This window comes from Fimicolochytrium jonesii (genome assembly GCF_025526975.1).
Source record: "Fimicolochytrium jonesii strain JEL569 chromosome Unknown EV422scaffold_26, whole genome shotgun sequence".
Taxonomy (NCBI): Eukaryota; Fungi; Chytridiomycota; class Chytridiomycetes; order Spizellomycetales; family Powellomycetaceae; genus Fimicolochytrium; species Fimicolochytrium jonesii.
In genome coordinates, this window is record NW_026515693.1 from 215,075 (window position 1) to 237,758 (window position 22,684).

A 22,684-nucleotide genomic window follows, 5' to 3' on the forward strand; every position below is an offset into this window, starting at 1 on the left:
CAACTTGTTTTGGCTTTGATTGAGAGGGGGGTGCACGTAAGCTGTCGCCGGCACTTAGGGTTACCGTCGGATCGAGGAGCACCCAGTGTCGTAGTGTGCTTTTGATCACCTTCTGTTTCAGCCCAATGCCAGTTTGCCCATGATTTGATCTTTGGTTGTCGGAAGCCGCATGGTTTCCCGTGGCGAACGGAGATCATCCTCCGTGGTCACCATCGGCGTTGTCGAGACGCTGCATGTGTGCACCTCCAGAAATTCCTACTCCTAACTCAATCTCTAGTGGGACACATTGTCTGAGATTTCGCCAACATTTGTGCGGTACGGAGGCCACCTTGGAAGAGACGACCGATATGGCAGGCTCCTCGAGGATTTCCTGATCCATTCAAATGCCAGGAATCAAGCCCCACCGATCATTCCCAGGCATGTGGAGTTATAACCCACAAGGCTGGCCCTCTTTCACGCCTTTATGACAATCCCAGCTGGCCGTCCATCGCAACGGGATTGGCGACAAGCTAGGATTGTCAAGAAGCCTCCGAGTACTACATCGAGATCCGACATCATCGAAATCCGCAAATCGATATTCTCATGGGCCGCAGACTTTGCTAGCCCTACCGATATCGACGATGTCGGAGTCATGGTTATATTTCCACAGGAACTCCATTACCGCCCCCTGCATGTCCGAGCCCGTAGGGTACATATGCCCCATCAGACGACGTCGTTGCTAGACCAATAAAACTGCCGCTGGAATCACAAGTGACGGCGAGGTTTCCCTCCGTTTGGGTGGTTTTCTTCCGTAGCATTCCAACTTGTTGGCGTCCCGCCGCCTTGTGTCAGGCTTTTCGTCATCCAGAGAATCAAATAAGACTACGGTGTTGCGGTTATCCAAGCCTCTCGGCAGCCTCGGCAGCCATTACTACAAGTTTGACCGTCTCGAAAACCGCCATAAAGTGTTCCTTGAAGACTCGATCCTCTTCTTTCTCCGCAGAGCGTTGACCAAATCGAAGGTGGATCCCAACCCAACTATGCATTGTGCGTGTGAATACGTGGACAAGTAAGTGCATCACAACTCTCTGCATGTCGGTAGTGAACGTCTCAGACCCCGTAGTACTGTAGAACGTGCAGGCCTGTACCGATTGAGGCGTTCAGACCAGATATATGGCGGACAGACTGCCTCCTCCCGACCCCTGGTCGAGGCCTGTTGGCCATCCTACCGTATCGGTCACTATCAGTTCTGTCTTTGCTGACGGCGGTCGTGGGTCCAGGAGTGCTGGGATATCTTACCGCCTGCGCCTTGTGATGGTAGTGAGAGAGGGTGCGGTTCCTGGGGGGATGTCGTAGAGCGGCGGGTAGGGTTGCTCAGGTTGCTCGCTTTGTTTTCCCTCTATCAGACCTCATCGCTCACCACCCTCAACCACATAACATAACAGAGCATAGCATCCTACCCTCCCATACACCTCATACACGGCTCTTCCTTTGTCCTTGTCCGTCCAGCCTTGCCGCCAGCACCTGCCGCCCAGACCTGCCGCCGCCTGAACGGCCTTCTAGAAAAGCGGCCCAACGGCAAACACACGCGTGAGCCAAACAAACGGACAACGCCGCCAGACGACAACTAAAGCCGCCCATAACCCGCACGGCGAGGCCTGGAGGAGCAGCCGGAGACGGCACGCAGAAACGGAAGATGGCAGAGACGGAAGCTAACCACCACCGCCATATCTCCATGGAGAGCTTAAGCCAGCTCGAACATGCGCCGCCAAACGGGAGTGGGAACGGGACTGCTGAGCTGGACAACAACGCGCCCAGGAACGTTGTGAACGGCGCTGGGGTTGGAGTTGGGGGTGGGGGTGTGGATGGTTTGGGGGATTTGTCTGGTGAGTAGCGGAGCCCCAGCGTTAGCGAGGGAATTGCATCGAAGGAAGGGCTCAAGAATTCCTGAGCTTCGTGAGCGAAGCGAACGGCGCCGCGACGAGCCATGCAAGCGAGGGTGGTTGTACTGCAACGAGTGAAGGGAGCGGGGTTCGTTCGGTGTCTGGGAGACCGACCGCGAGCGAGGGGAGAGAGCTACAATGCGCCAAAGGCGCAATACTCCCCTCACGACGGCACTTAGCAAGCCTCGGCGAGCGTCAGATCTTTTGCGAGCGAAGCGAGCACCACCTTGCGCCAAGGGCGCAATTTCCCCTCACATCGTTTGTGGGGTGATGAAGGACACCGAACGGTTGTTCTTTCACACACGCATGCATCGTGCTTGAGGATGGTTGATGGTTGATGGCTGATGGCTGATGGGTTGATGATGGATCGGTAGTTCATTCAGCCATCCATCACTCAACATCCCTTGTCGCGAGATCATTGAACTCACACACGTACTTGGATTTCATACACTTCGCAGGCCTCCTACCGCAACGCAAAACAAAAACATCCCCCATCGCCATCGACACATCCCAATCCCGCCCCCAACAACAAAGCAGCCCAGACACATCCCAACCCGATTCCCGGACAACCTCCGCCACCTCCAACGCCCCCGGCTCCCCCACCTTCTCCCACGCCTCCTCCCCCTCCTCCGCCGCCACCGCCCACGACATGTTCAACCGCCGCTCCTCCCACGCCAAATCCTACTCCGACGCACAGATCTTCCGCCCGAGCCTGCCGACACGGAACAAAACGGTCCCGACGGGGTTTTCGACGGTCACTCCGTCACGGCCGGCATTCTCGACCGCCAAACCGAGACGGCCGTCGTCTTCGGGGACAGGTGGGATGGGTGGTAGTGGGAGTTCAGTGCACCATCGGAGTTTCTCAGAGTTGGTCGGAGCCCCGGGCCCGGGGTCTGCACCTGCCAGTGGGGGCCGGTCACCGCAGATGTTACGAAAACAATCCGTGAATGTGTATGCTGATAACGGCGCGGACGGGTCTGGTGATTTCGCGCCCGTTTCAGGTACAGGAACAGGCCGAATCCGCCGCCCCTCGTTGCAATCCTTTGACTCAACCCCCTCGACACCGACGCTTGGCGGGGAAGGCCACGACGACGAATCCTTCTTTGTTCTCGACAAACTGGAAGAGGATAAAGAAGCTGAGGCCGTCACCTCTGGGGTCTCGAACGCAAATAGCCCCGTCGGCAGCACTGAGGTGAAGGAGGAGACGAAGAAGGGATGGGGATTTAGTCCTGCGTCGTATTTGCAGGCCAGCTTTCAGGCGGTTAGGGAGTCGATGTTGGGGGATGGGGCGGGACAAGGACAAGGACAAGGGCAGGGTGCGGGTGGGGCGGTGACGCAGGGGCCGAAGACGGAGGAGGCGGCGGCGGTGGCGGCGGCTGTTGAGACTGATTGGGGTGCGTTACACTCACTTACTTCATGGATGTCGTGAATGGGGAACCTAGCGACCTCTAACACTCTGATCTTGTACAGAATTCTGGGGAAAGCTGATGAACGATTACGAAAACACCGTGCGGAGACGTACGTACACCCTTCACACCTCTGATTCAATCTTCCCCACCCCCAACCAACTCCCCTCTCTATCTTTCCCAAAACAGACCCCCGAACATTCACCCGTAAACTCCACCTCGGCATCCCCGACTCCCTCCGCGGCATGGTCTGGCAACTCATCTGCAAAGGAAAAGACCCCGACCTCGAAAACCAATACGCTACCCTCCTCACCCGCACCTCGATCCACGAAAAAGTCATCCAGCGCGACCTGGCCCGCACCTTCCCGAAACACGAGCGGTTTGTGGAAGTCGGGGGGCCAGGGCAGGAGAGTTTGTTCAATATCATCAAGGCGTATAGTCTTTTTGATACGGAGATTGGGTATTGTCAGGGGATTGCGTTTGTCGTTGGGGCTATTTTGTTGAATGTAGGTGATTCTCTCCCGCTCTCGAGCCCGAATTGCACTCTTGTTCCTTCGCGGTCAACACTCAGTATCTCTCTCTTGAATTTATGCAGATGCCCGACGAAGAATCCTTCTGCGTCCTCGTCCGCCTCATGCGCACCTACAACCTGCGCGACCTGTACACGCCCAAAATGATCGGGCTCCAGCTCCGCCTGTACCAATTCGACGAGCTCCTCATCGAGCACCTCCCGCCCGTGTTCCGGCACCTCGAGACGCACGAAGTGAAATCCAACATGTACGCCTCGCAATGGTTCATGACGATGTTTGCGTACCGGTTCCCGCTCGCGTGCGTGTTTCGGATCATGGACGTGATGTTTGCAGAGGGTGTGGACGCGATGCTGAAGTTTGCGTTGGCGCTGGTGAAGAAGAACTCGGACAAGATCCTCGCGCTGACCGAATTCGAGCAACTCCTCGAGTTTCTCAAGAACGGGCTGTTTGACGCGTACGCGGACAACATCGACCAGTTCGTCGCGGACGCGGTGGCGATCAAGATCTCCAAGACGCGGCTGGACAAACTCGCGGCGGACCACGCGGAGGCGGTGCGGTTGGCGGGGCCCGAGCACATGGAGCTTGAGGCGTTGCGCGCGGAGGCGAGGCGGATGAACGAGACGATCCGGAGGATGGAGATGGAGTACGAGATTCTGAACCGCGAGCATGTCACGCTGGCCAATCGGCTATTGGACCAGACCGTGCGCGCGGACAACCTCCAGACGCTCGCGACGACCCTCCAGGCGCGTGTCGCGGTGCTCGAGACGCGGGAGGCGGACGTGGCGGCGTTGGCGGAGGAGCGGGTGCATGGGGAGATGCAGCGGCTGGCGCAGAAGAATCTGGAGCTGACGAGCCGGAACGTGGAGCTGGAGGAGCAGGTGGATGGGTTGATGGGGGGGGTGAGGGAGGCGAAGGAGGGGTGGGCCGAGTGTGAGAATGAGAGGGCGGAGTTGGAGAGGAGGTGGGAGGGGTTAAGGAGGGTCGTTGGGGGTGGGTGAGGGACCTGGAAGGGACGGGCTTTGGAGTGTCCCTGGTGGACCCTTACCAAAGTCACAACGCCCGTCCCCCTGGTCACACGCCACACCCTCGACAAGGAACGTCCTCGGCACCCCCATCCCAACGTTCATCACGCCCTCACCGCCTCCGCCGCTTCACATCCGTCCCCTACCCTTCGCCACGGCCCACCCCACCTCACCACCGCCCAAAACCGCCCTCAAGCCCAACCCCGCATCACATCCCATTCCCGCGCACCTCATCCCTTCCCAAGACAGACACTTTCTATGTTACAATGACTTCCTTTTGAATCCCCGGCATACCCCCGTACTCTCCATCTATGACCCCTCCGAGTTTGTATATACCGTTATTGGGGGTGGATATTACAGAGACATCCCTCTTTTTAGTATGTTGGGTTGTTTTCGGATGGACGGTGGGTGGATCCGAACGCTGCGTGGTTACTGTACGTTGCCAGTTTTCTCGGCCTGTTTCAGAACCCAGTGTCGAGAAAAAACGTAGAAAGCAAAAAAAAAAAGAAAGTGTCATTCGACAAGGGGGCCAAAAAAGAAAACACAAAACTAGAAATCAAAGGGACAAAAACAAAAAATGGGGGGGGGGGGGGGGGGGGGGGAGAAGTCCGGGGGAGGGGTGGGGATGTAGAGTCCGGGTCTGTCTCTCCGACTCGGGCGGCTTCCAAAAAGCGAAAGCGGCTCGTTCAGATCTCCAAACCGCTCGTCCCCTCCTTCGCTTTCCCCACCGACCGGGGGCATCATCAAACCGCAATAGCGGGGCTGAACCTCAACGTCCTACTCTCCCCGCCCTTCAAGGCCACCCAAACCGTCAGGGGATCGACTCCAATCTGCTCGTACGTGCAGACACCGGCGGGACAGTCGGCGCGGAGGACGGGGCCGGGGACGGTGATGGGCACGTTGCATTTGGATGCCGAGGTGGCGCTGAGGCTGAGCCAGTGGGTGGCGTTGCGGGTGAGGAGGACTGAGCGCCCGCAGTAGTCGCGTTCCATGCGGTCCAGGAAGGTTTGGGAGTGGGCTGTGGTGGGGGGGGATACCAACCGGGGGTGTTAGGGGGATTTACTGAAGTGGTGGGAGAGGAAATTGGGGGGAGATTGTGATCGAGTTTAAACGTACATGTGATATCCTTCGTGACGAGAGGCCATCTAACGAGTTGCGCGAGACGGCCAAGCACGTTCTCGGACCAGATCTGCAACAGGCCGAATTTGCCCTGCACGCCCGTCGCGGCGATCGTCACCAGGGGCTGGTCGGCGTTCCTCAGATTCGCCTACAAAACAATCCCGCCCACACCAAACAGGGTTAGCCCTTAGCCCCGAACACATAACACCCTCGCCCGCCATATCTCCTACGAGTAAGATTACATTACCTGATGAAACATGAACCCATCCTGCCTCAAATTCAACAAAATCTGCGTAACCCGATCGATCTCGTAGTTCATCAGGTAGGCAAAATCCTTCGTGCCCTGGACAGCCGCATACATATTATTGTACAATATCATGTTCTCGCCCGGCTGTGAGCAGTTGTAGTAGATCACGGTGGCCTGGCGGGGTATGACGGTGTATCCGGCGTAGTTGGAGGACGCGAGGGAGGAGATCCACGGGTGGAGTGGGTGGGTGCGGTTGGTGACGTCGTCGCGGGTGTCGTCGCCGGTGACAAAGTCGATGCCGTTGGCTTTGAAGGAGGCGAGGACGTCGGCGTTGTGGAGGCCCGTGATGGCGGGGGGGATCAGGGAGCGGGAGGTGTAGGTCGGGTAGGAGGCGATGCCGGCGATGGTGGCAAAGTGGATGTTGAATTGGAGTTCATTGTCGATGTCGTACCGTCTAGAATCAGAAAAATCCCCCGGGTCGAAACAAAGAAAGGTGAGCATTGCGTGGAGAAAACGAAACGCCTGGCAAACCTCCTAGGTATATATACATACGTAGCGTTATCCAGCTGTAAATGCGTATAAGTATGACTCAACCAATAAAACCCGGTCTGCACCGCGGGCGTGATATCCACATAATTGAACAACGTGTCCTTCTTCAGCGTCGCCTTCGTGAACGCCCTCAACGCCGGCAGCTTGCTCGCGGGCGGCCACATGTTCGTCCCTGTCCCGGGCGGTTTGATGAAATTATCAATGCGCTCGATATCCGTCACAAGCGGGTCGAGGTTGGGGTCGGCCTTTGTGACGACTCCCCACCCGTTGTACGCGAGGGAGAGGGTGATGTTTGATCCGGGGGGCATGCGTTTGTTGAACGCGGTTTGCCAGGTGAGGATGTTGGCGAGGTCGGTTGGGTTGAGGCGGTAGGCGTAGGTGGCGTTGGTGTCGGTGGGGAGGAAGACGTCATCGATTTGGAGCGAGATCTGGATGCGGCGGAAGCCGTCGTAGAGCTGGCGCGTGGCCCAGGAGACCCAGACGTGGGTTAGGAGGTTGCAGGTGGGGGACCACCAGCCTGTTTGCGAGGGGGGGGGGGAGATACATGAACTCAAAAAGCAAAAGTAGGAAATCAACAGGACCACCCGCAGGAAAGTCCGTACATACCGCAACCCATGTAATGCACCATCGCCTCCCGTCCATTCGGATACTTCACAATGAACCCCACACCGGTCGTCGTCTTGAACGCGCCATCACTACTCGGCCCCAAATTCGCAAACGCCGTCGTGCTGGTCGCATTCGTAATCACCGACGGGTAATGCCACAATCCCGTGCTGGGAACCTGCGCGCCGTTCACGACGCCGGATTTGAGGAGCTCTGCGTTGAGGGCGAGTTGGATGGGTTGGGTGACGCCCGTGTTGCAACAGCCCATTGCGGCGGGGTTGGCGGCCGCGGTGCCGTGCGAGGGGCTGGGACTGTCGTCGAAGGTTACGCGGCGGATCTTGTGTTTTGCTTCGTAGCTATTGGAATGATGAAATAGAGATGAAGGGTGAGCGACGTGGGCGATACTCGGGGAAAGTGTGGCGCCTCTTACTTACGCCTCAATCAACCCCCACTGCACCGTCGTCAACGCACTCTGCCAAACCCCCCCAACCTGAATCGGCAACTGGCCCGGACTGATCATCACCACCGAATATCTCGCATTCCCGGCAGCATCCTCAAACGCAATTGGCAGCGCACTCGCATTAGGGTATCCCGTGGGCGGAACCACAGCGACCTCGTAAGGGATCCCGTAGCCGTCGAGGCCTTTTGTTTGGTAGTCGACGTCGCCGCCGGTGGTGGTGAGGATGAGGATGACTTGGCGGGCGGTGAAGGTGCTGGCATCTGGGATGGGACGAGAAAGGGGGCGGCGGAATTCGTCAATAAAAAATGAAGTTCGAATGAAAAAAAAAAAGGAGTGTGGTCCCATCGAGATTCGAAGCCCCGAATTCGAAGCAAAACGTTGTGACATAGGACGAGGCTGCAGCGGGCAGAGCATAGGTCCCTTCGGTCGCTGAAAGATCTGACGGTCGCTGAGGCTCGCGAAGAACCAGTAATTATAGGAAGCATTGCGCCTTTGGCGCAATGTGGCTCGCCTGCCTCGAGCATCCCTTCTCCTCGCCATCGCTCGCCATCGCCATTACGCTCATCATCGCGCGCTCCCTGCCGCTCCCATTTCTCCTCGCCTCGCTCCTCCGCCGGGCTCTGCGGCACCCTTTTGCACTGGGGAGCTTGCCTCGCTCGCGTGACCCACCCGTAGCAGTGGGCGGCTTCGCAGTCGTCGTCGGCGTCGCAGTAGTCGTAGCCGCCTTAGTACTAGTAGGAGTAGTCTTTGTGGTGGTGGGTTTTGCAGCCCCACCTGCGTTCACGGTCACGATGGCGCTGAGGGAGAGCAGGAGGATCAGCAGGGAGAAGAAGGAGGACGGGCGCGGGCCGCGCGTACTGGGGCGCGACGAGAGGGAGTGGGTTGAAGGAAACATGGTCGTTGTTGTTGGGGGTGGGAATGCGGTGGGGGGGGGTATGTTGCGACGATGAGCGTGGGAAAGAGGTGGGAGGTGGGTGTGTCTTATAGTCGAGGCGTCTGCGCAGGCGTGGGTAGCAAGAGGGAGGGAGTGTAAGTGGAATAAGCGAAGCGCGCCCCCTTTCCCTTTGTGCTGCGAGAGGGGGGGCGAGAGGGGGGCAACGCGCGCGCGACAGAACAAGAACAAGAACAAGGAACAATCACCCACTGATGGAAAGACAGAGAGCGCAGTCCACTGAGTCATACATAGCACTGTGATATGAGGAAACGCGAGGTTGGAGCCACAACAGCCACCCGCGCCACTTCCCACTTCCCACGCACTCGGACACACACGCCAGATCGGCGGTACGCGCACACGGACCCTCCCTCCTCTCTGTGTGGTGTGGTGTGTGGCGGAAAAGGGAAGGCACCGAGTAAGGATAATTACCATCTCGTTTGTGGGAATCTCCCATTGGAAGAAAACCATCCCCCATATCAAGTGATTGGCCGCCCACCCACCCGATGTAAGCATAATCACGCCTCCCACCAAAAGTCACGGAGGCGGTATCGCCGGATGGTCGGACGGCCGTAGTGAAAATACATACTGTACATACAAAAGGCCTAGTCCCGTTCGGGCCGTCGAGACCCCAAGCAGGACATCAGGGTCCTATTCGGAGTTAACAAGCTTGTCGCGCTTTCGTGTATTTTGAAGCAGCGACAACCGACGAGGTGGGTGTTTTGGTGTATGATATTTCGGGGGCGGCCGGCGACGACGAACGACGATCAACGTTGAATACGCCGATGCAAGCAGGGTTTTCCCTGGTTAGTTACGCCTGTGCCTTGGGGAAAATGACGGGGAATGGCAAAAGCCCGTATATAAACCCTCATCAGCTCACGTGACTTTTTATACCAGCCCACTTCCACTTGGACTGTTTCCCATCCGCCAGGGGCCTTGTGTGAAAGGGCGTGAATATGAAAGGGGGGGGGGGGGGGGCCGGTGTGATATATGTACAGTATGTACAAAAAACTGAACGGCCTCAGAGCGATCGCTTCCCACTCTTTCTCCTTCCAGTCGACCCAACGTTTTGTAAAAAGGTGTTTCGAAGACAACGGTGATATTAGTTGATCTCTACTTTATCTAGTGCGATCCAGGGATAATCATACGCCGATATTCATACGCCATGCGCTAAATTAGTTCCTCATCTGTCGACTTGCTGAGCAACAGCATCCATACGAAAGTCGTCGTATTCAGGTAAAAGCCTTTCATTGCCCCATATCTTTCGTCTGAATCCTTTCTACAGTAGCTTCAGATGACCGGTAATGGCATTCACAGCTTCTATTGGGCCTGTGAGAATCGCAAGAACGGGCATGAGTATTCATACCTGCAACGGACAGATTGAGCCACGGATGTGCGGATGCAACTCATACCTGGTCCAACAGCAAGTACAGTCCGACTTCCCTCCGGGATCTGCGTTCTCCCAGCATCCTCAATGTATTCCGCGATCAGACCTGCCTTCCTCGCCTTCACAAACAACTCCATCAGCTCCTCCTCCGACTGGCACTTTACCGCCACCTTGGCGGCTCCATACCGCTCATACCGCCTGAGAGTGGCAGGCTGTGTCCTCCGAGCGGTGTCGACTGCTGCCACAGCAGCATGGCAGCACTGAGCCGCCATCTTGCCTTTCCCCATCCCCAGGTCCGTGCGAACTACTAGGATCATCTTGTGCTCGCGTGTGCCTCCGGCCTCGGACTCGGACTCGGAATCCGTGTCGGTTTCGTCGGTGGTTGCGTCATCGCCGTCCACATCCTCCATCAGGATGTCTTCACCCTTCTCCGCCGCCTTTGAAGAACCGTCTCTCTTTTCGCCTACTACCCCGCTATTTTTCAACCCTGCCCCAGCTCCTCCAGAAACTTCTCGTCCGCTTCTTGCTAACCGGCAGATGTATTGTGGAACTGCCCAGTGTTGGACAGCCCAACCGAGGACTAGACCGAGTAGAGCGGCTGTTGCGACGTGAGTGCTTGCGTATGTACGTGCTGACAGTGCAGAGGGCAGGGATGGAAGACGACTCATTTTTGATGATATCACTTGCGGAGCGGATGGGGGACGAAGGTGTGAGAGTGTAGATAGTGCTTCAACTGCCGGTTAGGATGGCGGCTTTGGGGACTTGTCGGAACTGTTGTGCGTAGTGCTTAAATGCTGGCTTGAATGCGGTATGCCTGAGTGCTGAATGCGCTGAACTTTGAAGCTCTGGGGTTGAAATCTGGGTTGAAATTGACGTCGCCGAAGAAGCGAGGAAAAGTCAGAAAGTCTCCAAAGGTTCAGGAGAAGTTGGAGAACCTCCCCGGTTATCGATTCCCAGCGTTTCCCTCCACCGCTTTTGGAAACCATGGGCAAGAAGAAACCTTTCACACCCCCACCGGACTCTCCTGCCTGGTAAGCACTCGCAAGACTCGCAGTCTCTGTGTGTTTCTGAGCGCTTAGGTTACTTTCGTACTCAATTCTTGTGGTCGTCCCAAAGGCCGAACCAAACGGCATTCCGGGTAGCCGAACGGACATGGAAGCGCCGAGACTTACCGCCAGAGCTATTGGCGAGCATCATAGATCCCGGCGGTAATCCGTCACCGGCCGTGCAAGCCAATCGACTCGTACCGATTACATTAGCATATAACCCTCCCACGCTTTCCAACCTCTTTGGTCCTTCGCCGGAAACGGACTCGAATGGACGGGCAACAGCGTACAGTGCTCCTGAAATACCAGGCCTTATCCTCATACCGGGCTTGATAACGCCGGAAGGGCAAGTTCAGGTGGTGAAGGCGAGCCTGAAGGACTACACAGCTCTTCCAAATGTCACAAATCTGGACACGCACTGGGATATCCCATCCAGAGGACTATGGCATATGTACGAGCAAAGTCTACATAGCGAAGAAAGGCAGAAGGACGAGGCGCTTATACCAATGCGACATGATGGGACAGTCGAGGGCGCCAAGAGTGCTGCAGCTGCGTTCCGGGTGGGCAAGGTAGCGAACGGGTCCTCGGACAAAGATGGCGAAAATGCCCTCAAGTCTAAGACGACCTCTACGTCTGGGATTGAGGTCCCCGACACAACTAGCACGCAGATTATCATCGATCTACCGACAACAGATACCCAGAATCTCAAAGCAATCACCGCCTCTGAAGCCCTGAAGCGCCTTCGGTGGACTTCCCTGGGATTCCAGTACAACTGGAGCACAAAAGAGTACCATCTGGATCGACGACCACCATTCCCCCCCTTGATTGACGAGCTAGCCACGCAAGTTGTGAAATCTGTGGAGAATATCACTGGCTACAATGCCGAAAGGTGGATATCGGAGGCGGGGATTATCAACTTTTACCAGGAGAGGGACGCGCTGATGGCACACCAGGTATACAAACGCGTGAGCAGGTCCAGTCTAGGAGACGGCTCGGTTGCTAACCTAGTTTGCGGTCACTAGGATCGGAGCGAAATTAATACCGAAGCCCCTCTCATCAGCTTTAGGTGTGTTTCCGGCAAGCATGAGCAGTCTATATCCGCCGTTGTGCGATCAATCGGCCCACTCTGACACCCGCACCTCTCCAGTTTTGGGAACTCCAGCGTTTTTCTGATTGGATCCGAGAACAGGGATGACACGCCAATTCCGATCCTCCTCCGCAGCGGCGACGTGCTAGTGATGCACGGGAATTCTCGTCGAGCATATCATGGTATGGGCATACGCACGTAATGCTGACATTCCATCTTTGCCAACCATTCATGCTAAGCCCACCCTCCGCCTACAGCACTGCCTAGGATTCTAGGAGGAACGTGTCCGGACTATCTCACGCCAGAGAGCGTTAACGATGCGCAGTGGAGAGCTTTTTACAATTACTTGAAGGACGCGAGGATCAACGTGAACGTGCGGCAAGTCTATTGAGGCCTTCCCGCAGCCATTTTGGTCGTTCCAGTTCAATAGAGGGGAGATTGTAGAAGACAGAAGATTTCGTAGAGCAGAGAGTCCTAGGAGCATTAGACGCTAATTCATACATTCAAGCAAGATGGCTTCTGGTCCAATGGCGAGGTCCGGTACTGAGTGAAACCGCAGACACCTTTTGAATTTACAATGGTACAACGTATGGGTTTCCGAGGGATGAAATGCATCCAGCAACAGCAAGAATACTATTGAGCAAATGTACAAGTTACAAATTACTCTGCACCGACACACATATGTTTGCCTATTCCTGACGCAGGTCGATCATCTGGTTGGGCTGGCACTTTGCAAAAGCCCCATGTGTGATCGCCTTTTCCAGCATACGTATTTCCTCCGTGATGTCTCCCTTTTTGCCCGCCTTCGAGCTCGCTTCAGCCAGTACGCCGTAGTCCTCCTTAACTTCATCCGGGACGGGGCCCTTGATGGGCACACGCAGCATAAGACATTCCGGCCAAGCCTCCCAGCACAGCGGGGAGGTGCCATTCAAGGCTGCGAGGTCGCGCTCGACGGCGCCAGCGACCATCCCAACGCCTTTGAGCCAAGGCATTCCAAACTCGTCACCTTGCAAGCGCTTCTCGACCTCAACAGCCAACCAAGCATCGCCGCCTACCAAAAAGCGGTCACGCGGCACATCCAGGGGATCGAACAAGATGTTGTTCCGCTTGCAGACCATATCGTCAAGCTCTGCGTCAGCAAGAACCCATCGTCCAGCATCGGCATGCCAGAACTCGGTCACCCAGTGGTCAACAAAGAAATCGCACCCCTCTCCGGAGAAATAGTCTGCAAAGCCGACACGGGGTCGGGCAGGGACACCCGACTCGCGTAGGAAGGATGTAAACAGCAGAGCGAACTCGCGGCACGTGCCTACCACACGTGCCGACGCTTCTCGTGGGACCACAAGGGAGGGTGTCGTTTGTGTGTCGCTGCCGCTGCTACTGTTGCGAGGGTTGCGGGCGACCCAGTGGTCGATGATACGTTGGGCGGAGCGAAGGCTGAGGTCACGCTCAGTGTCAGCTTCCGTGAAAGCAGCTTTTGCTCCGCAGAGTTCAATGTGCTGTTGGTGAAGGATAATGTTCTGTACGGCACGAGCTAACGTGGCGGGTTGTCGGTCAGGCACCGAGTCCAGCAGGCGCTTGCCTAGCTCGTCCAGTCTTGTCTCGTCGGGATGAGCACGGAAGATGTCGAGAGGGCTGGTTAGGCTATTCGTCATGGTCGCCGATTGCTATTCGAGATGACGAGTTTTCGGGTGCTTGCCGAAATCTCTGAGATTTATATGGGCAAGGAAGCCCGGGTGGCTGTGAACTACATGGTGGCTGTGAACTTCATACGGGCCTGGAGGTTTCAACTGCAACCCTGACTTCAACCTCAAGCGTATCGAGTTCAACTGCGAGTTCTTTTTTCCCGACCCACCCGACCCATACGACAGGACACAATATGGAAGAACGAGTACGCCAATACCACGCAGAAGCGTCCGGCTTCCTCCCTGCCGGCCCTTCAGGGGAGCCCTCCACCACCACACCTTACAACCCCGTAAAAGTCCTGCGCGCCATGAACGCATACAGGAAATTCATACATAAGAACCAAGATTTCCGCTTCACCGACAAGGACAAGGCCAGGCTGTTTGGCGCCGTTCAAGCTTATTTTACGTACTGGGATAGGTATGTCGGAATGCTGGAGAATTTGTGAAGTCTGTGCAAGTAACGATATGCTTATCAAATTCTCGCGGTAGATCACAGAACGTGGCAGGAGATGTGCCCGGAGAGCAAAAACCGTCCTCACTACCCCTTATAGAGGACGCACTCAAAGTCCCTTTCTTCACCACCAAGCAAAAGTCCACGATGCTGAAGTGGTACGAGGAGGTTCACTCTGCCTCCTCGACTGACTCGAAGGCCAAATTCAAACAACACGACACACGGAGGGATAACGAGGATGAGAACGACGATTGGGGAGATCCGGACGCGTGGGGCGCTAGTAGTGATGACGCTGAGGATGCTGGGTCAGAAGATATTGCGGTAAATACCAAGGAATCAAGTCCGGGCGAAAAAAACGGCGGTGAGCCTGGTGCTCAAGGGAAAAACGGCAAACCGAGGCGGGTAGGGAAGAGGCAGAAATCGGCGCTGGCGCAGACGGGGTAGATTAAGGATGGACGATGTCCTTCATCGGTGCAGGCGGTGCTACCTTGCTCAGGAATCACTGGGCACCAACAGAGCTGGTGAAACGATGCGCGGTCGGCAGTGAGAAGGAGAATAGTAACCGAGTGGCAACTCCATCGACGTCGTCGTTGTGGAAGTCACGAAACCCGTAATCATCTCTCCGGTGCTGTACATCGGCCATGATCCTTAGTGTGCGGAACGGGCCCGATATGGAATGCAATCACACAAGGCCCGTACTGATGCTCGAGCTTTGCTTGGTGCCCCAAGGGAGGGACGAAGCGTACGGAGGAGTGCCACGACGTCTCGGGCCATGCTCGCAAGGCAGCGTAGCCCCACGAAGTCAGCGCCAGCTGTTCGCCGGGTGCTCCGGACGCTAAGCCGTCTACTTGCGACACATAGTCCGTCCCCCTCTGTACATCAAGCATCATCGTCGAATCAAACACCACTCCACTTTAACAACTTTGTTGGAGAACAAATACACAACTACAACGGACACAGTACCACCCCAACAAAACCACGAAACAACAGCACTATGTACAAAACAACACCATGCGGAAAAAAAAATCCAAGCCACCACCTCGAAGTTCGAAGAAGCGCTGAAGAGCTCCTGCGCTCGAGCACCAGATTAAAGGGAATAAGGTAAAAGAAAAAATCAGACAAAATCTAAATAAAATCCGGTGTTTCAGAGTCTGTATCAGGTGTTTGGGTTGGGGTGTTGAGACGATGATTATGAGTTGGTGGATGGCGTGGTGGGACAATGCGGCGAGATATGCGTTTTTGAGCGTCTCCGGGCGTAATGGTGGCCTGGGAGCTCACTTGTAACGCTTGGCAAGCTGCTTTCGATCGACGGTGTGGATGAAGTACTGGCCGCCCTCGTTCATCCATGAGACGCAGTCACGGCCAAAGTAGTGCTGTATGGAGAAAACATCCCATGTGTGAGAGAACTGAAATCATGGAAGGGACCATACTGCCGGGGACATACCTCCTTGACGGTGAAGATGGACTCAATGGCGTTGCTTCGGCGAGAGCTACGCGCGGTGGGGCGGTCGACAGGGAGGAAACTGCGGAGGGATATGACCTGATATCATGGAAAAACATCAGCGTCAAAGGGGTGGTCAAATTGATTCCTTGATAGTTGGATACGCACCACAGCCCCTTCCTTCAGATCCAAAAACTTGGCGAGAATGTTTTGGTTGAGTTCTGCATTGAAAGCGTAGCTGGTCGGGAAATGCAAGATCCGAAGTCAGATCTGAGTTGCAAAATTTTTCGGACAATGTGTGATTGGCAAATCCTTACTTGTTGACAAAGATCACATCCGCGGTCTTGATGACTTCATGCATTTCGGCATCTTCCAGAAAGTCGCTGTGCTTCAGCGTTATCCTTCCGCATGGCTTCGCATAGTATCTGCTCACAGCTATTAACATCCGCAACCTGAGTGTACTTGCGCAAATCCGGACAAAACGCACCTCATCCGCGAAATGAACTCCTTCTTTTGCTTGGCAGCCAGCTTCGCCGGGTTATCAGACACCTCAATGCCGTATGTGTCGCATAGACATTGTGCGGCGACCTGAAGGACGACATTGCCGATTCCGCTTCCCTGGAGAACGGTAGCATGAGACCGCTGTGATTCCGGAACGAAACGGAGCACTTCTAACATACCATGTCAACGAAAACGTGGTTGGGTTTGATGCGAGCTTCCTGGATGATAGTGTTGACAAAATTGTGTTTGACCTCTCCGTAGACGTTATTTGAGAAGCCTGAAAAGTCAGGAACACGGTTTAGCACGGATTATCGGAAACAATTGCGGAAATATGAAGACTCTATCCTCCATACCTTCGTAAACGTTTAAGAGATTGGATTCAGGCGCCACCGATCTTGAATAAGCCTGCTCCAAGACATGCGAAACCATGTGATACGACGCAGCCGGTCCCGAAAACTCGCACGGCGCAAACACCTTCTTCGCCTTCAACTCCACCATATTCTCATTCCAAGCCGCCAGCGCCACCTTCAGATCGTCCAGGCTCTTCTTGTGAATGGCGCGTTGTATACTCCGTAGGATGCCGTTTCGCGCGTCGCCGAAGGAGGCTTTGTACTTTGATGGGATGGAGTGCTCGACAATCATTTGGGTGGTGGCGTAAATGTCGGCGATGGGATCGAATTCGAGGGCTTTGGTGCAGGACACGAGGGCGTACTTTTCGCAGGCGCGTTCCCCTGGGTACTCTAGTGGCGTGATTTCGAGGGATAGCGACGATTCGGGGCTTGCCCGCTTCGCATCTCGGGAAAGTGGTGCATAGAAACCCAGATTCGATTTCACAAGCTCTAACGCTGTTATGCAAGGTTCCATGGCTTTCTTCGGAAAATGACGGTAGTCGCCCTTGGCGTTCAGTGCTTTCGTTGCTTTGTTGGCCTTCTGCGTAGCACTATCCGCGCCAGGCATTTTGGTCGCGGAGCTTCCGTTTTCTACCGGTTTGGACTGTTGTACTGCTGCCACTGCGGAGGTATGATTCTCGCGGGACTCTGTTTTGGCTTCGCACGCAGTCGCCGTGACGGGCGGTCGTTTCCGCTTTGCGACGCCGACGCCGCGTGGACGTTCTACCTTCGCTGCCTCTCCTGTATCGCTCTGATTCTCCAACAGTTTGAGCTCGGCACGAGATTTGGACTCGACTCCGTTTGATGTGGCGGCTGGTCGAACCACGGGGCTATCTATCTGCATGGAAGTGCTGTTCGTGTCATCCATATCCATATCTGGCGGATCATCCACTACGACTCTCCTCTTCTTCGCTTCTGGGGACTCTCCACCGGATAGAGCAGGGGATAGCAGCTTACTCCATCGAGCGCTGATCGATGGTGGTGTGGAGCTTCTGCTAGAACCCAGCGAATGCCTTGACGGCTTCGTACCGCCTGCGCCTCCGCTTCCAGATACTGGCACACCAAGCAACGAATCTGGTGTCTGGTCTCGTAATAACGTCATGGCGGTGATTCGAGGCGTTGGCGTTACTACGGTAGAAGGCGGTGACTGTTCAATTTTCACTCGGAACTCCTGCAGGTCACTACTGACTTCGTCGCGCCGCTTCCTGCCCTCCGTCCCAAAATCCCGCGACTCTTTCTTCCTCTCCGACGCGGGTTTCGGCCTCTTGTTCGGAGAGGTAGACCTCCGTCGTTTCTCGCGAATGGGATAGTAAACAGTCCGCTGCGGGGGGCTTCTGGGCCCTTCGCTGCGAGCGCGACAGTGGACTTTGCGCTCGCCTTCGCTGTGAAGCCGTGACCTTACTTCTTCCATCCAGCGCAACGGGGTCCGAGGTGTAATCGAGTTGTGTGTTGTTTGACTCGGTCTCCAAGGGTCAAGTCCCAAAGTGACTAAGCTAGAGAAACCACAGGATATGGCCTGGTAAACTTGGAGAACCCTGAACGCTCGGTTCAGAGAGTTTTCCAGCGCTGTAGTATTTCCGCTGAGCGCGACCGGGAAATCGTCGATTCAGACTTCGTCTTGGACCTAAAGTGTCAGTTCCGCAAGCCGGATTTTCTCCGTCGGACGCTCGATTGAAAGTGGTAAGCGGCGGCGAACTCTCCGTGGTAGTCGCTAGTCGAAAAAGACGCTGTGTGTGCGGTGTGTGTGCCGGGTTCCTGTGTTCCTGGTTGACGCTTTTGCTGGGAAAAGGATAGGACGTTTGGAAGAGGAGAACCGAGAGCGGAGCGCTGATGGTTGCATCCTGTTCGGACTCATTCTTACGTCAGCCAGTGCTGTTATCCCACTGTTACTGACGGCTCACGAACGGAAGGAGCTCCCCGTGTCCAGCCGGCTTTCCCTCATCTTCCCCACTTTTGAATTTCGAGGACTTTGCTCGTATTGTACTGTACATAGCTGAACACAAGAACGGCAGAAGCGGGATACTCGATATTTGGCAAGCAAGCACCGGCAATACCCGGCCCCATCTTTATCAAGACTTGACGGCCAGCATAGGGAAAGCTATTTAGTTCACACCACGCTTCCTTTGCCAGATAGCCTGCTAGCCATGGCGTCTTCGGACGAGGATTACTATGGCCTCCTTGGTCTGGCATATGGGGCTTCGGAGGCGGATATCCAGAGGGCATACAGGAAAAGTGCTCTGAAGTACCACCCCGACAAGGTCGGCGCCGACAACAAACAAGCTGGTAAGTGTGCTACTGATCTCCAGGTCAAATATAGCGCAATTGTTCTCACCACCATGTCACTTTCTTTCTCTAGCTCGCATGTGGGAGCTCCTCGACATCGCGGTCCAAACGCTTTCCGATCCCGCCAAAAAAAGCGCCTACGACGCTCAATACAAGTCCCGGATAGCACAAAAGCGCAAACTAGAAGCAATGGACGCAGGTCTCCGCGCCGCAAAGGAGTCTCTCGAACGCCGTGAGCAGGAGGCATCAAAACGCTCCAAATCAGATCCGACGTTCATGGCCGCCGTGCATCGGCGGAACGAAATTGATAGGTTACGGGAGGAGGGGATGAAGAAAGCGCAGGCCGCCGAGGAGGTCCGGAGACAGATGTTTGCGGCAAAGGTGGATGGTGCGAGGCGGGAGGCGGAGGAGGTGGCTGTGAGGGAAGCAAGGCGAAAGGCGGAGGACGGTGCGAATGCGTTAGATCGTACAGTCAAAGTGAAGTGGAAGAGCAAGCGGGTGGAGCCTGGGGCTGGCACGGCTGAAGCGTTACAGGCGATCTTTGAGCGGTATGGACCAGTCGAGGATGTCGTTCTGTCGTCAAAGGGCAAATCAAATGCTATGGTGGTGTTTTCCTCGATCTTTGATGCGGTACGTTTTCTTGAGCGTTCGAAATCTCTAGACCGAAGGCGCGTTCTCATTTTGTACATCTCCATCTTCACAGAACTCAGCAATCGAAGATCAAGCAAACCCACACTTCATCAATTTCAAGCTCTCCTGGGCATCCGGCTCCGAACCCCCATCCCTAACGTCCTGGAAACGTTCCTCATACGCATCCTCATCACACCTAAACCAATATTCATCATCCACACCATCAAGGCGAGCGGCCCACGAGAGCCCCATCCCGCCATCAGCATCCGCATCGTTTCGAACAGCCGACTTTGACGACGAGTATGAATCGTTGACGTTGGAGAAGATGAGAAGGGCCGCGATGGAGAAGACGGCCGCGGCTGCCACCACTGATAGCTCAGGGGTCTCTTGAGAGATTGATGTCGTCTCCTACCCGCGCCGCTCATCACCTACCAAAGCCCGCAATGTACATAGTACATATCTATTGCCGAACGCTGGTATGAATACACTTATTTTTGGTCGCCTTTGGAAAATGACAACGCTAAATGTGCATCATACGCGAGTGTCATGCATTCATATATACCTCCCTTTTCCCAAACCAACACAAAGCTGACCAGGCGTTCCGTACACTTAGTCTCATATCGTGTGCCGACATGGCCACAAGGCCCTATGAAACCCGAATTCACCCCCTCAACCCCTTCACCCTCAACCCCGAATCAACACCTCGACAACAGACTCAAAACCCCCATAGTATCCACCGGCTTCACCCGTTTCTCCTTCTCCTCGTACGCCTTGAGCACCTTATCAAACACCCCATCTGCCAATTTCTTGGTGCGGTGCGCAAAGGAGGCCGTTTTCGCGAGCGCGTCGTAAGTCGCGTCGAGCTATAGGTGGATTATGGGAGGACAATGCAGTAAGCAAATAGCCTGCCATCTGGGGACGAAGAACCTTTCCCTTACGTCGATAGTCGCATCCTCGACAAGTTGTGTGATCCATTCGTCCAGTTCCTTCTCATGATCGCGCTCGCACGCTTGAGCGAGAATGGCTCGGTGAGCGGGTTGGATGTCTGTCGGCGGCGTCTTCTCCGCAGGTGACGATGTAGCCGGGTCGTCAGCCTGTGGGGAAGGTTTCGGCGCTGGGGTGGGGTGGGCGGCCGTGTAGTCTTCCAAGAGCTGGTGCCATTGGCTTTCTTCTGCTTGTAATCTAGAGGCAGGGCGTTTGGTGAGTTGATTAGCGGTCACAAAGACGGGACCTTATACAAATTCTACCTCTCCAACTCGGCTTGAAAAGCAGCTAGCTCGCTTGCGTTGGCCTCATTCATTGGGTGTGGTTGTTTCTTCAGGGGCGATTGGACAAGCTCGGAAGGAGCAGCCTGTTGAACCGTAAGCAGAGATGAGGAAGAATCTATGAGAATGCTTCTTCCCATTTGCACATGTAGGTCGAACCAACTCATCTTACAGGCCTGTGATACCACGACGTATTGATCTGTCGCGCCGACAATGCCTCGATCACTTCCTTTTGTACATCTCGCACTATTGCGTCATCATTATTGTGGAAAGCATAGTGAGCCGAGACTGCCGTGGCACGCATACTGGCACACTTTATCTTACATATTGCTTTAAGATGACCGTCTAGCTCGGGCAGTTCCTCGGCTTTTCCTTCCTCATGCGATTTGACGATCTTTATGGATTCGGCGAGGGGCATGTTCATGCTCCTTTCCGTGCACCATACGAGCAGTTGGCGCATACGGTTTGGATCAGACTGTTCAGCGTCAATATGGCGGTAGAAGTTTTCTGGCTCGATTGTTTCGTGCGGTGGTGCTGAGAGAATCACCGTTACATCAAGCGCAATGAAAGGGCGGTAACGACTCGATCGGTACTCACGACAAAGCCCATTCCTCGAAACCCTCTTCCCCCTCAATCCCAGGCTACTCCTCCTCCGCTTCCCAGCCCCATCCCCATGTCCAGCGGCCCCACCCAAGCTCGCGCCGCCCAACCTCATCGTCCTGTTCTTCTCGATTATCGGCGTATCGCCAGCGAGCGGGATCTCAACCGTGTAGTCATTTCGGCTGGTGGACGATCTCGGCGGCATGTACGAGCGGCGTGATCGAAGCAGCTGCAATCGCAAGTCCGATTTGGAGGAGGTGGAGGTGAGAGATGATGATGATTGGGCGGTGTCGGTCCTTCCTGATTGGGATTGCGGGAAAGCGCTCTGGCGCCGGCGTGTACGAGTCGTGGTGGTTTTGGTAGTCGTTGTTGTTATAGTTGCTTGAGAAGTCGGCACATCATCATTGCCGCTCTTGCTCGGCCTGGGTTGAGGAGCGATTTCGGTCTTTGCCGGCCTCTCTATCTCTCCCTTTCCTTTCGGTTTCGACGCGGTGGTGAGGGATTCCGTCTCGAAATCGTCCTGCGATATCGTCGATTTTCCAACAAAAGGATTCTCCGCCACCTTCTCTGCTACAATGTTCTCGTTTTCCTGATTATCCTTCGAGGCCTTCTTTTTCGTTACAGCTGGTTTGAGCGGCCTGAACACGAACCCGCGGTCATTGCGAAGATCTAGGGGGAAGAAACTTTTGGCGTTAATTCCCAGGGCATTCGCAATGTATTTCAGGGTAACGCGCCAAATAGTAAACCCACCACTCCGTTTTTTCTAAGAGTTCAGGCGAGGACAGAAAAGATGGCAGCGAAACAAAGTGTTAGCCTCATATTTGACCGTCAAGACCTCGATTGGGGCAAACCTTGCGCGGGGATGAGGGTCCCATTTCCGCGACCGTCTCCCTTCAAGTACGAGTAATATCTCTCTCCGTGAGTTGCCCACCGACTGCCGACGTAATCGAGTTTTTTTGCTTCTTCGTTGTAAGAGGGCCTTTCGCTATCTGGGTCTTCAATGCTGGTTGTGTTTGACGAAGCGACGCTGGGATGCGCACACAGCTGTGGTCTCCGAGAACGTTGCAACGTTCCACGCGCGTTTTGTCCGATCAGATCAGACTTCCAGATTCACGAACAGCCGTGAACGA

General features: G+C 55.2%; 10 protein-coding genes across 10 annotated transcripts; 4 read left to right on the top strand and 6 right to left on the bottom strand.

The window, feature by feature from the left end:
• Positions 1–1,268: 1,268 nt before the first annotated feature.
• EV422DRAFT_211804 (rab-GTPase-TBC domain-containing protein) lies at positions 1,269–5,024 on the top strand. Its single transcript, XM_053065385.1, has 6 exons — positions 1,269–1,343; positions 1,425–1,865; positions 2,381–3,316; positions 3,393–3,440; positions 3,518–3,834; positions 3,924–5,024. Exons 2-6 carry the CDS (start codon positions 1,676–1,678, stop codon positions 4,854–4,856), a joined length of 2,424 nt encoding a protein of 807 aa, XP_052922647.1. The 5' UTR covers positions 1,269–1,343; positions 1,425–1,675; the 3' UTR covers positions 4,857–5,024.
• Positions 4,800–5,460, bottom strand: EV422DRAFT_540497 (uncharacterized protein; the record flags this gene model as incomplete). Its single annotated transcript, XM_053071144.1, has 1 exon — positions 4,800–5,460. A coding segment is annotated over exon 1 (256 nt), but the record flags the coding sequence as incomplete, so codon positions are not given.
• A 13-nt stretch (positions 5,461–5,473) lies between these two features.
• Positions 5,474–8,856, bottom strand: EV422DRAFT_540498 (uncharacterized protein). The gene is made up of 7 exons (XM_053071145.1): positions 8,528–8,856; positions 7,833–8,118; positions 7,402–7,754; positions 6,799–7,312; positions 6,247–6,700; positions 5,997–6,147; positions 5,474–5,898 (listed from the first exon to the last, which is right to left on the bottom strand). The coding sequence occupies exons 1-7, from the start codon at positions 8,751–8,753 to the stop codon at positions 5,624–5,626; spliced, it is 2,259 nt and encodes a 752-aa protein (XP_052922649.1). The 5' UTR covers positions 8,754–8,856; the 3' UTR covers positions 5,474–5,623.
• Positions 8,857–9,760: 904 nt separating this feature from the next.
• Positions 9,761–11,091, bottom strand: EV422DRAFT_540504 (peptidyl-tRNA hydrolase PTH2-domain-containing protein). Its single transcript, XM_053071146.1, has 2 exons — positions 10,202–11,091; positions 9,761–10,118 (listed from the first exon to the last, which is right to left on the bottom strand). The coding sequence occupies exons 1-2, from the start codon at positions 10,842–10,844 to the stop codon at positions 10,069–10,071; spliced, it is 693 nt and encodes a 230-aa protein (XP_052922650.1). The 5' UTR covers positions 10,845–11,091; the 3' UTR covers positions 9,761–10,068.
• Positions 11,092–12,858, top strand: EV422DRAFT_540506 (2OG-Fe(II) oxygenase superfamily-domain-containing protein). The gene is made up of 5 exons (XM_053071147.1): positions 11,092–11,207; positions 11,293–12,175; positions 12,245–12,288; positions 12,370–12,491; positions 12,567–12,858. Exons 1-5 carry the CDS (start codon positions 11,161–11,163, stop codon positions 12,698–12,700), a joined length of 1,230 nt encoding a protein of 409 aa, XP_052922651.1. The 5' UTR covers positions 11,092–11,160; the 3' UTR covers positions 12,701–12,858.
• EV422DRAFT_540507 (uncharacterized protein) lies at positions 12,859–13,985 on the bottom strand. The gene has a single exon (XM_053071148.1). The coding sequence runs from the start codon at positions 13,962–13,964 to the stop codon at positions 12,999–13,001; it is 966 nt and encodes a 321-aa protein (XP_052922652.1). The 5' UTR covers positions 13,965–13,985; the 3' UTR covers positions 12,859–12,998.
• Positions 13,986–14,071: 86 nt separating this feature from the next.
• Positions 14,072–15,005, top strand: EV422DRAFT_211899 (uncharacterized protein). The gene is made up of 2 exons (XM_053065386.1): positions 14,072–14,412; positions 14,484–15,005. The coding sequence occupies exons 1-2, from the start codon at positions 14,189–14,191 to the stop codon at positions 14,887–14,889; spliced, it is 630 nt and encodes a 209-aa protein (XP_052922653.1). The 5' UTR covers positions 14,072–14,188; the 3' UTR covers positions 14,890–15,005.
• Positions 15,006–15,560: 555 nt separating this feature from the next.
• On the bottom strand, positions 15,561–17,278 carry EV422DRAFT_603850 (histone methylation protein DOT1-domain-containing protein). The gene is made up of 7 exons (XM_053073751.1): positions 16,741–17,278; positions 16,567–16,664; positions 16,374–16,504; positions 16,204–16,314; positions 16,055–16,124; positions 15,890–15,985; positions 15,561–15,818 (listed from the first exon to the last, which is right to left on the bottom strand). The coding sequence occupies exons 1-7, from the start codon at positions 17,249–17,251 to the stop codon at positions 15,720–15,722; spliced, it is 1,116 nt and encodes a 371-aa protein (XP_052922654.1). The 5' UTR covers positions 17,252–17,278; the 3' UTR covers positions 15,561–15,719.
• A 1,457-nt stretch (positions 17,279–18,735) lies between these two features.
• Positions 18,736–20,276, top strand: EV422DRAFT_212086 (uncharacterized protein). The gene is made up of 3 exons (XM_053065387.1): positions 18,736–19,059; positions 19,133–19,689; positions 19,763–20,276. Exons 1-3 carry the CDS (start codon positions 18,921–18,923, stop codon positions 20,078–20,080), a joined length of 1,014 nt encoding a protein of 337 aa, XP_052922655.1. The 5' UTR covers positions 18,736–18,920; the 3' UTR covers positions 20,081–20,276.
• Positions 20,184–22,662, bottom strand: EV422DRAFT_212107 (Mis12-Mtw1 protein family-domain-containing protein). The gene is made up of 8 exons (XM_053065388.1): positions 22,406–22,662; positions 22,305–22,317; positions 21,552–22,223; positions 21,279–21,488; positions 21,127–21,200; positions 20,937–21,040; positions 20,628–20,871; positions 20,184–20,552 (listed from the first exon to the last, which is right to left on the bottom strand). Exons 1-8 carry the CDS (start codon positions 22,427–22,429, stop codon positions 20,385–20,387), a joined length of 1,509 nt encoding a protein of 502 aa, XP_052922656.1. The 5' UTR covers positions 22,430–22,662; the 3' UTR covers positions 20,184–20,384.
• Positions 22,663–22,684: the final 22 nt, after the last annotated feature.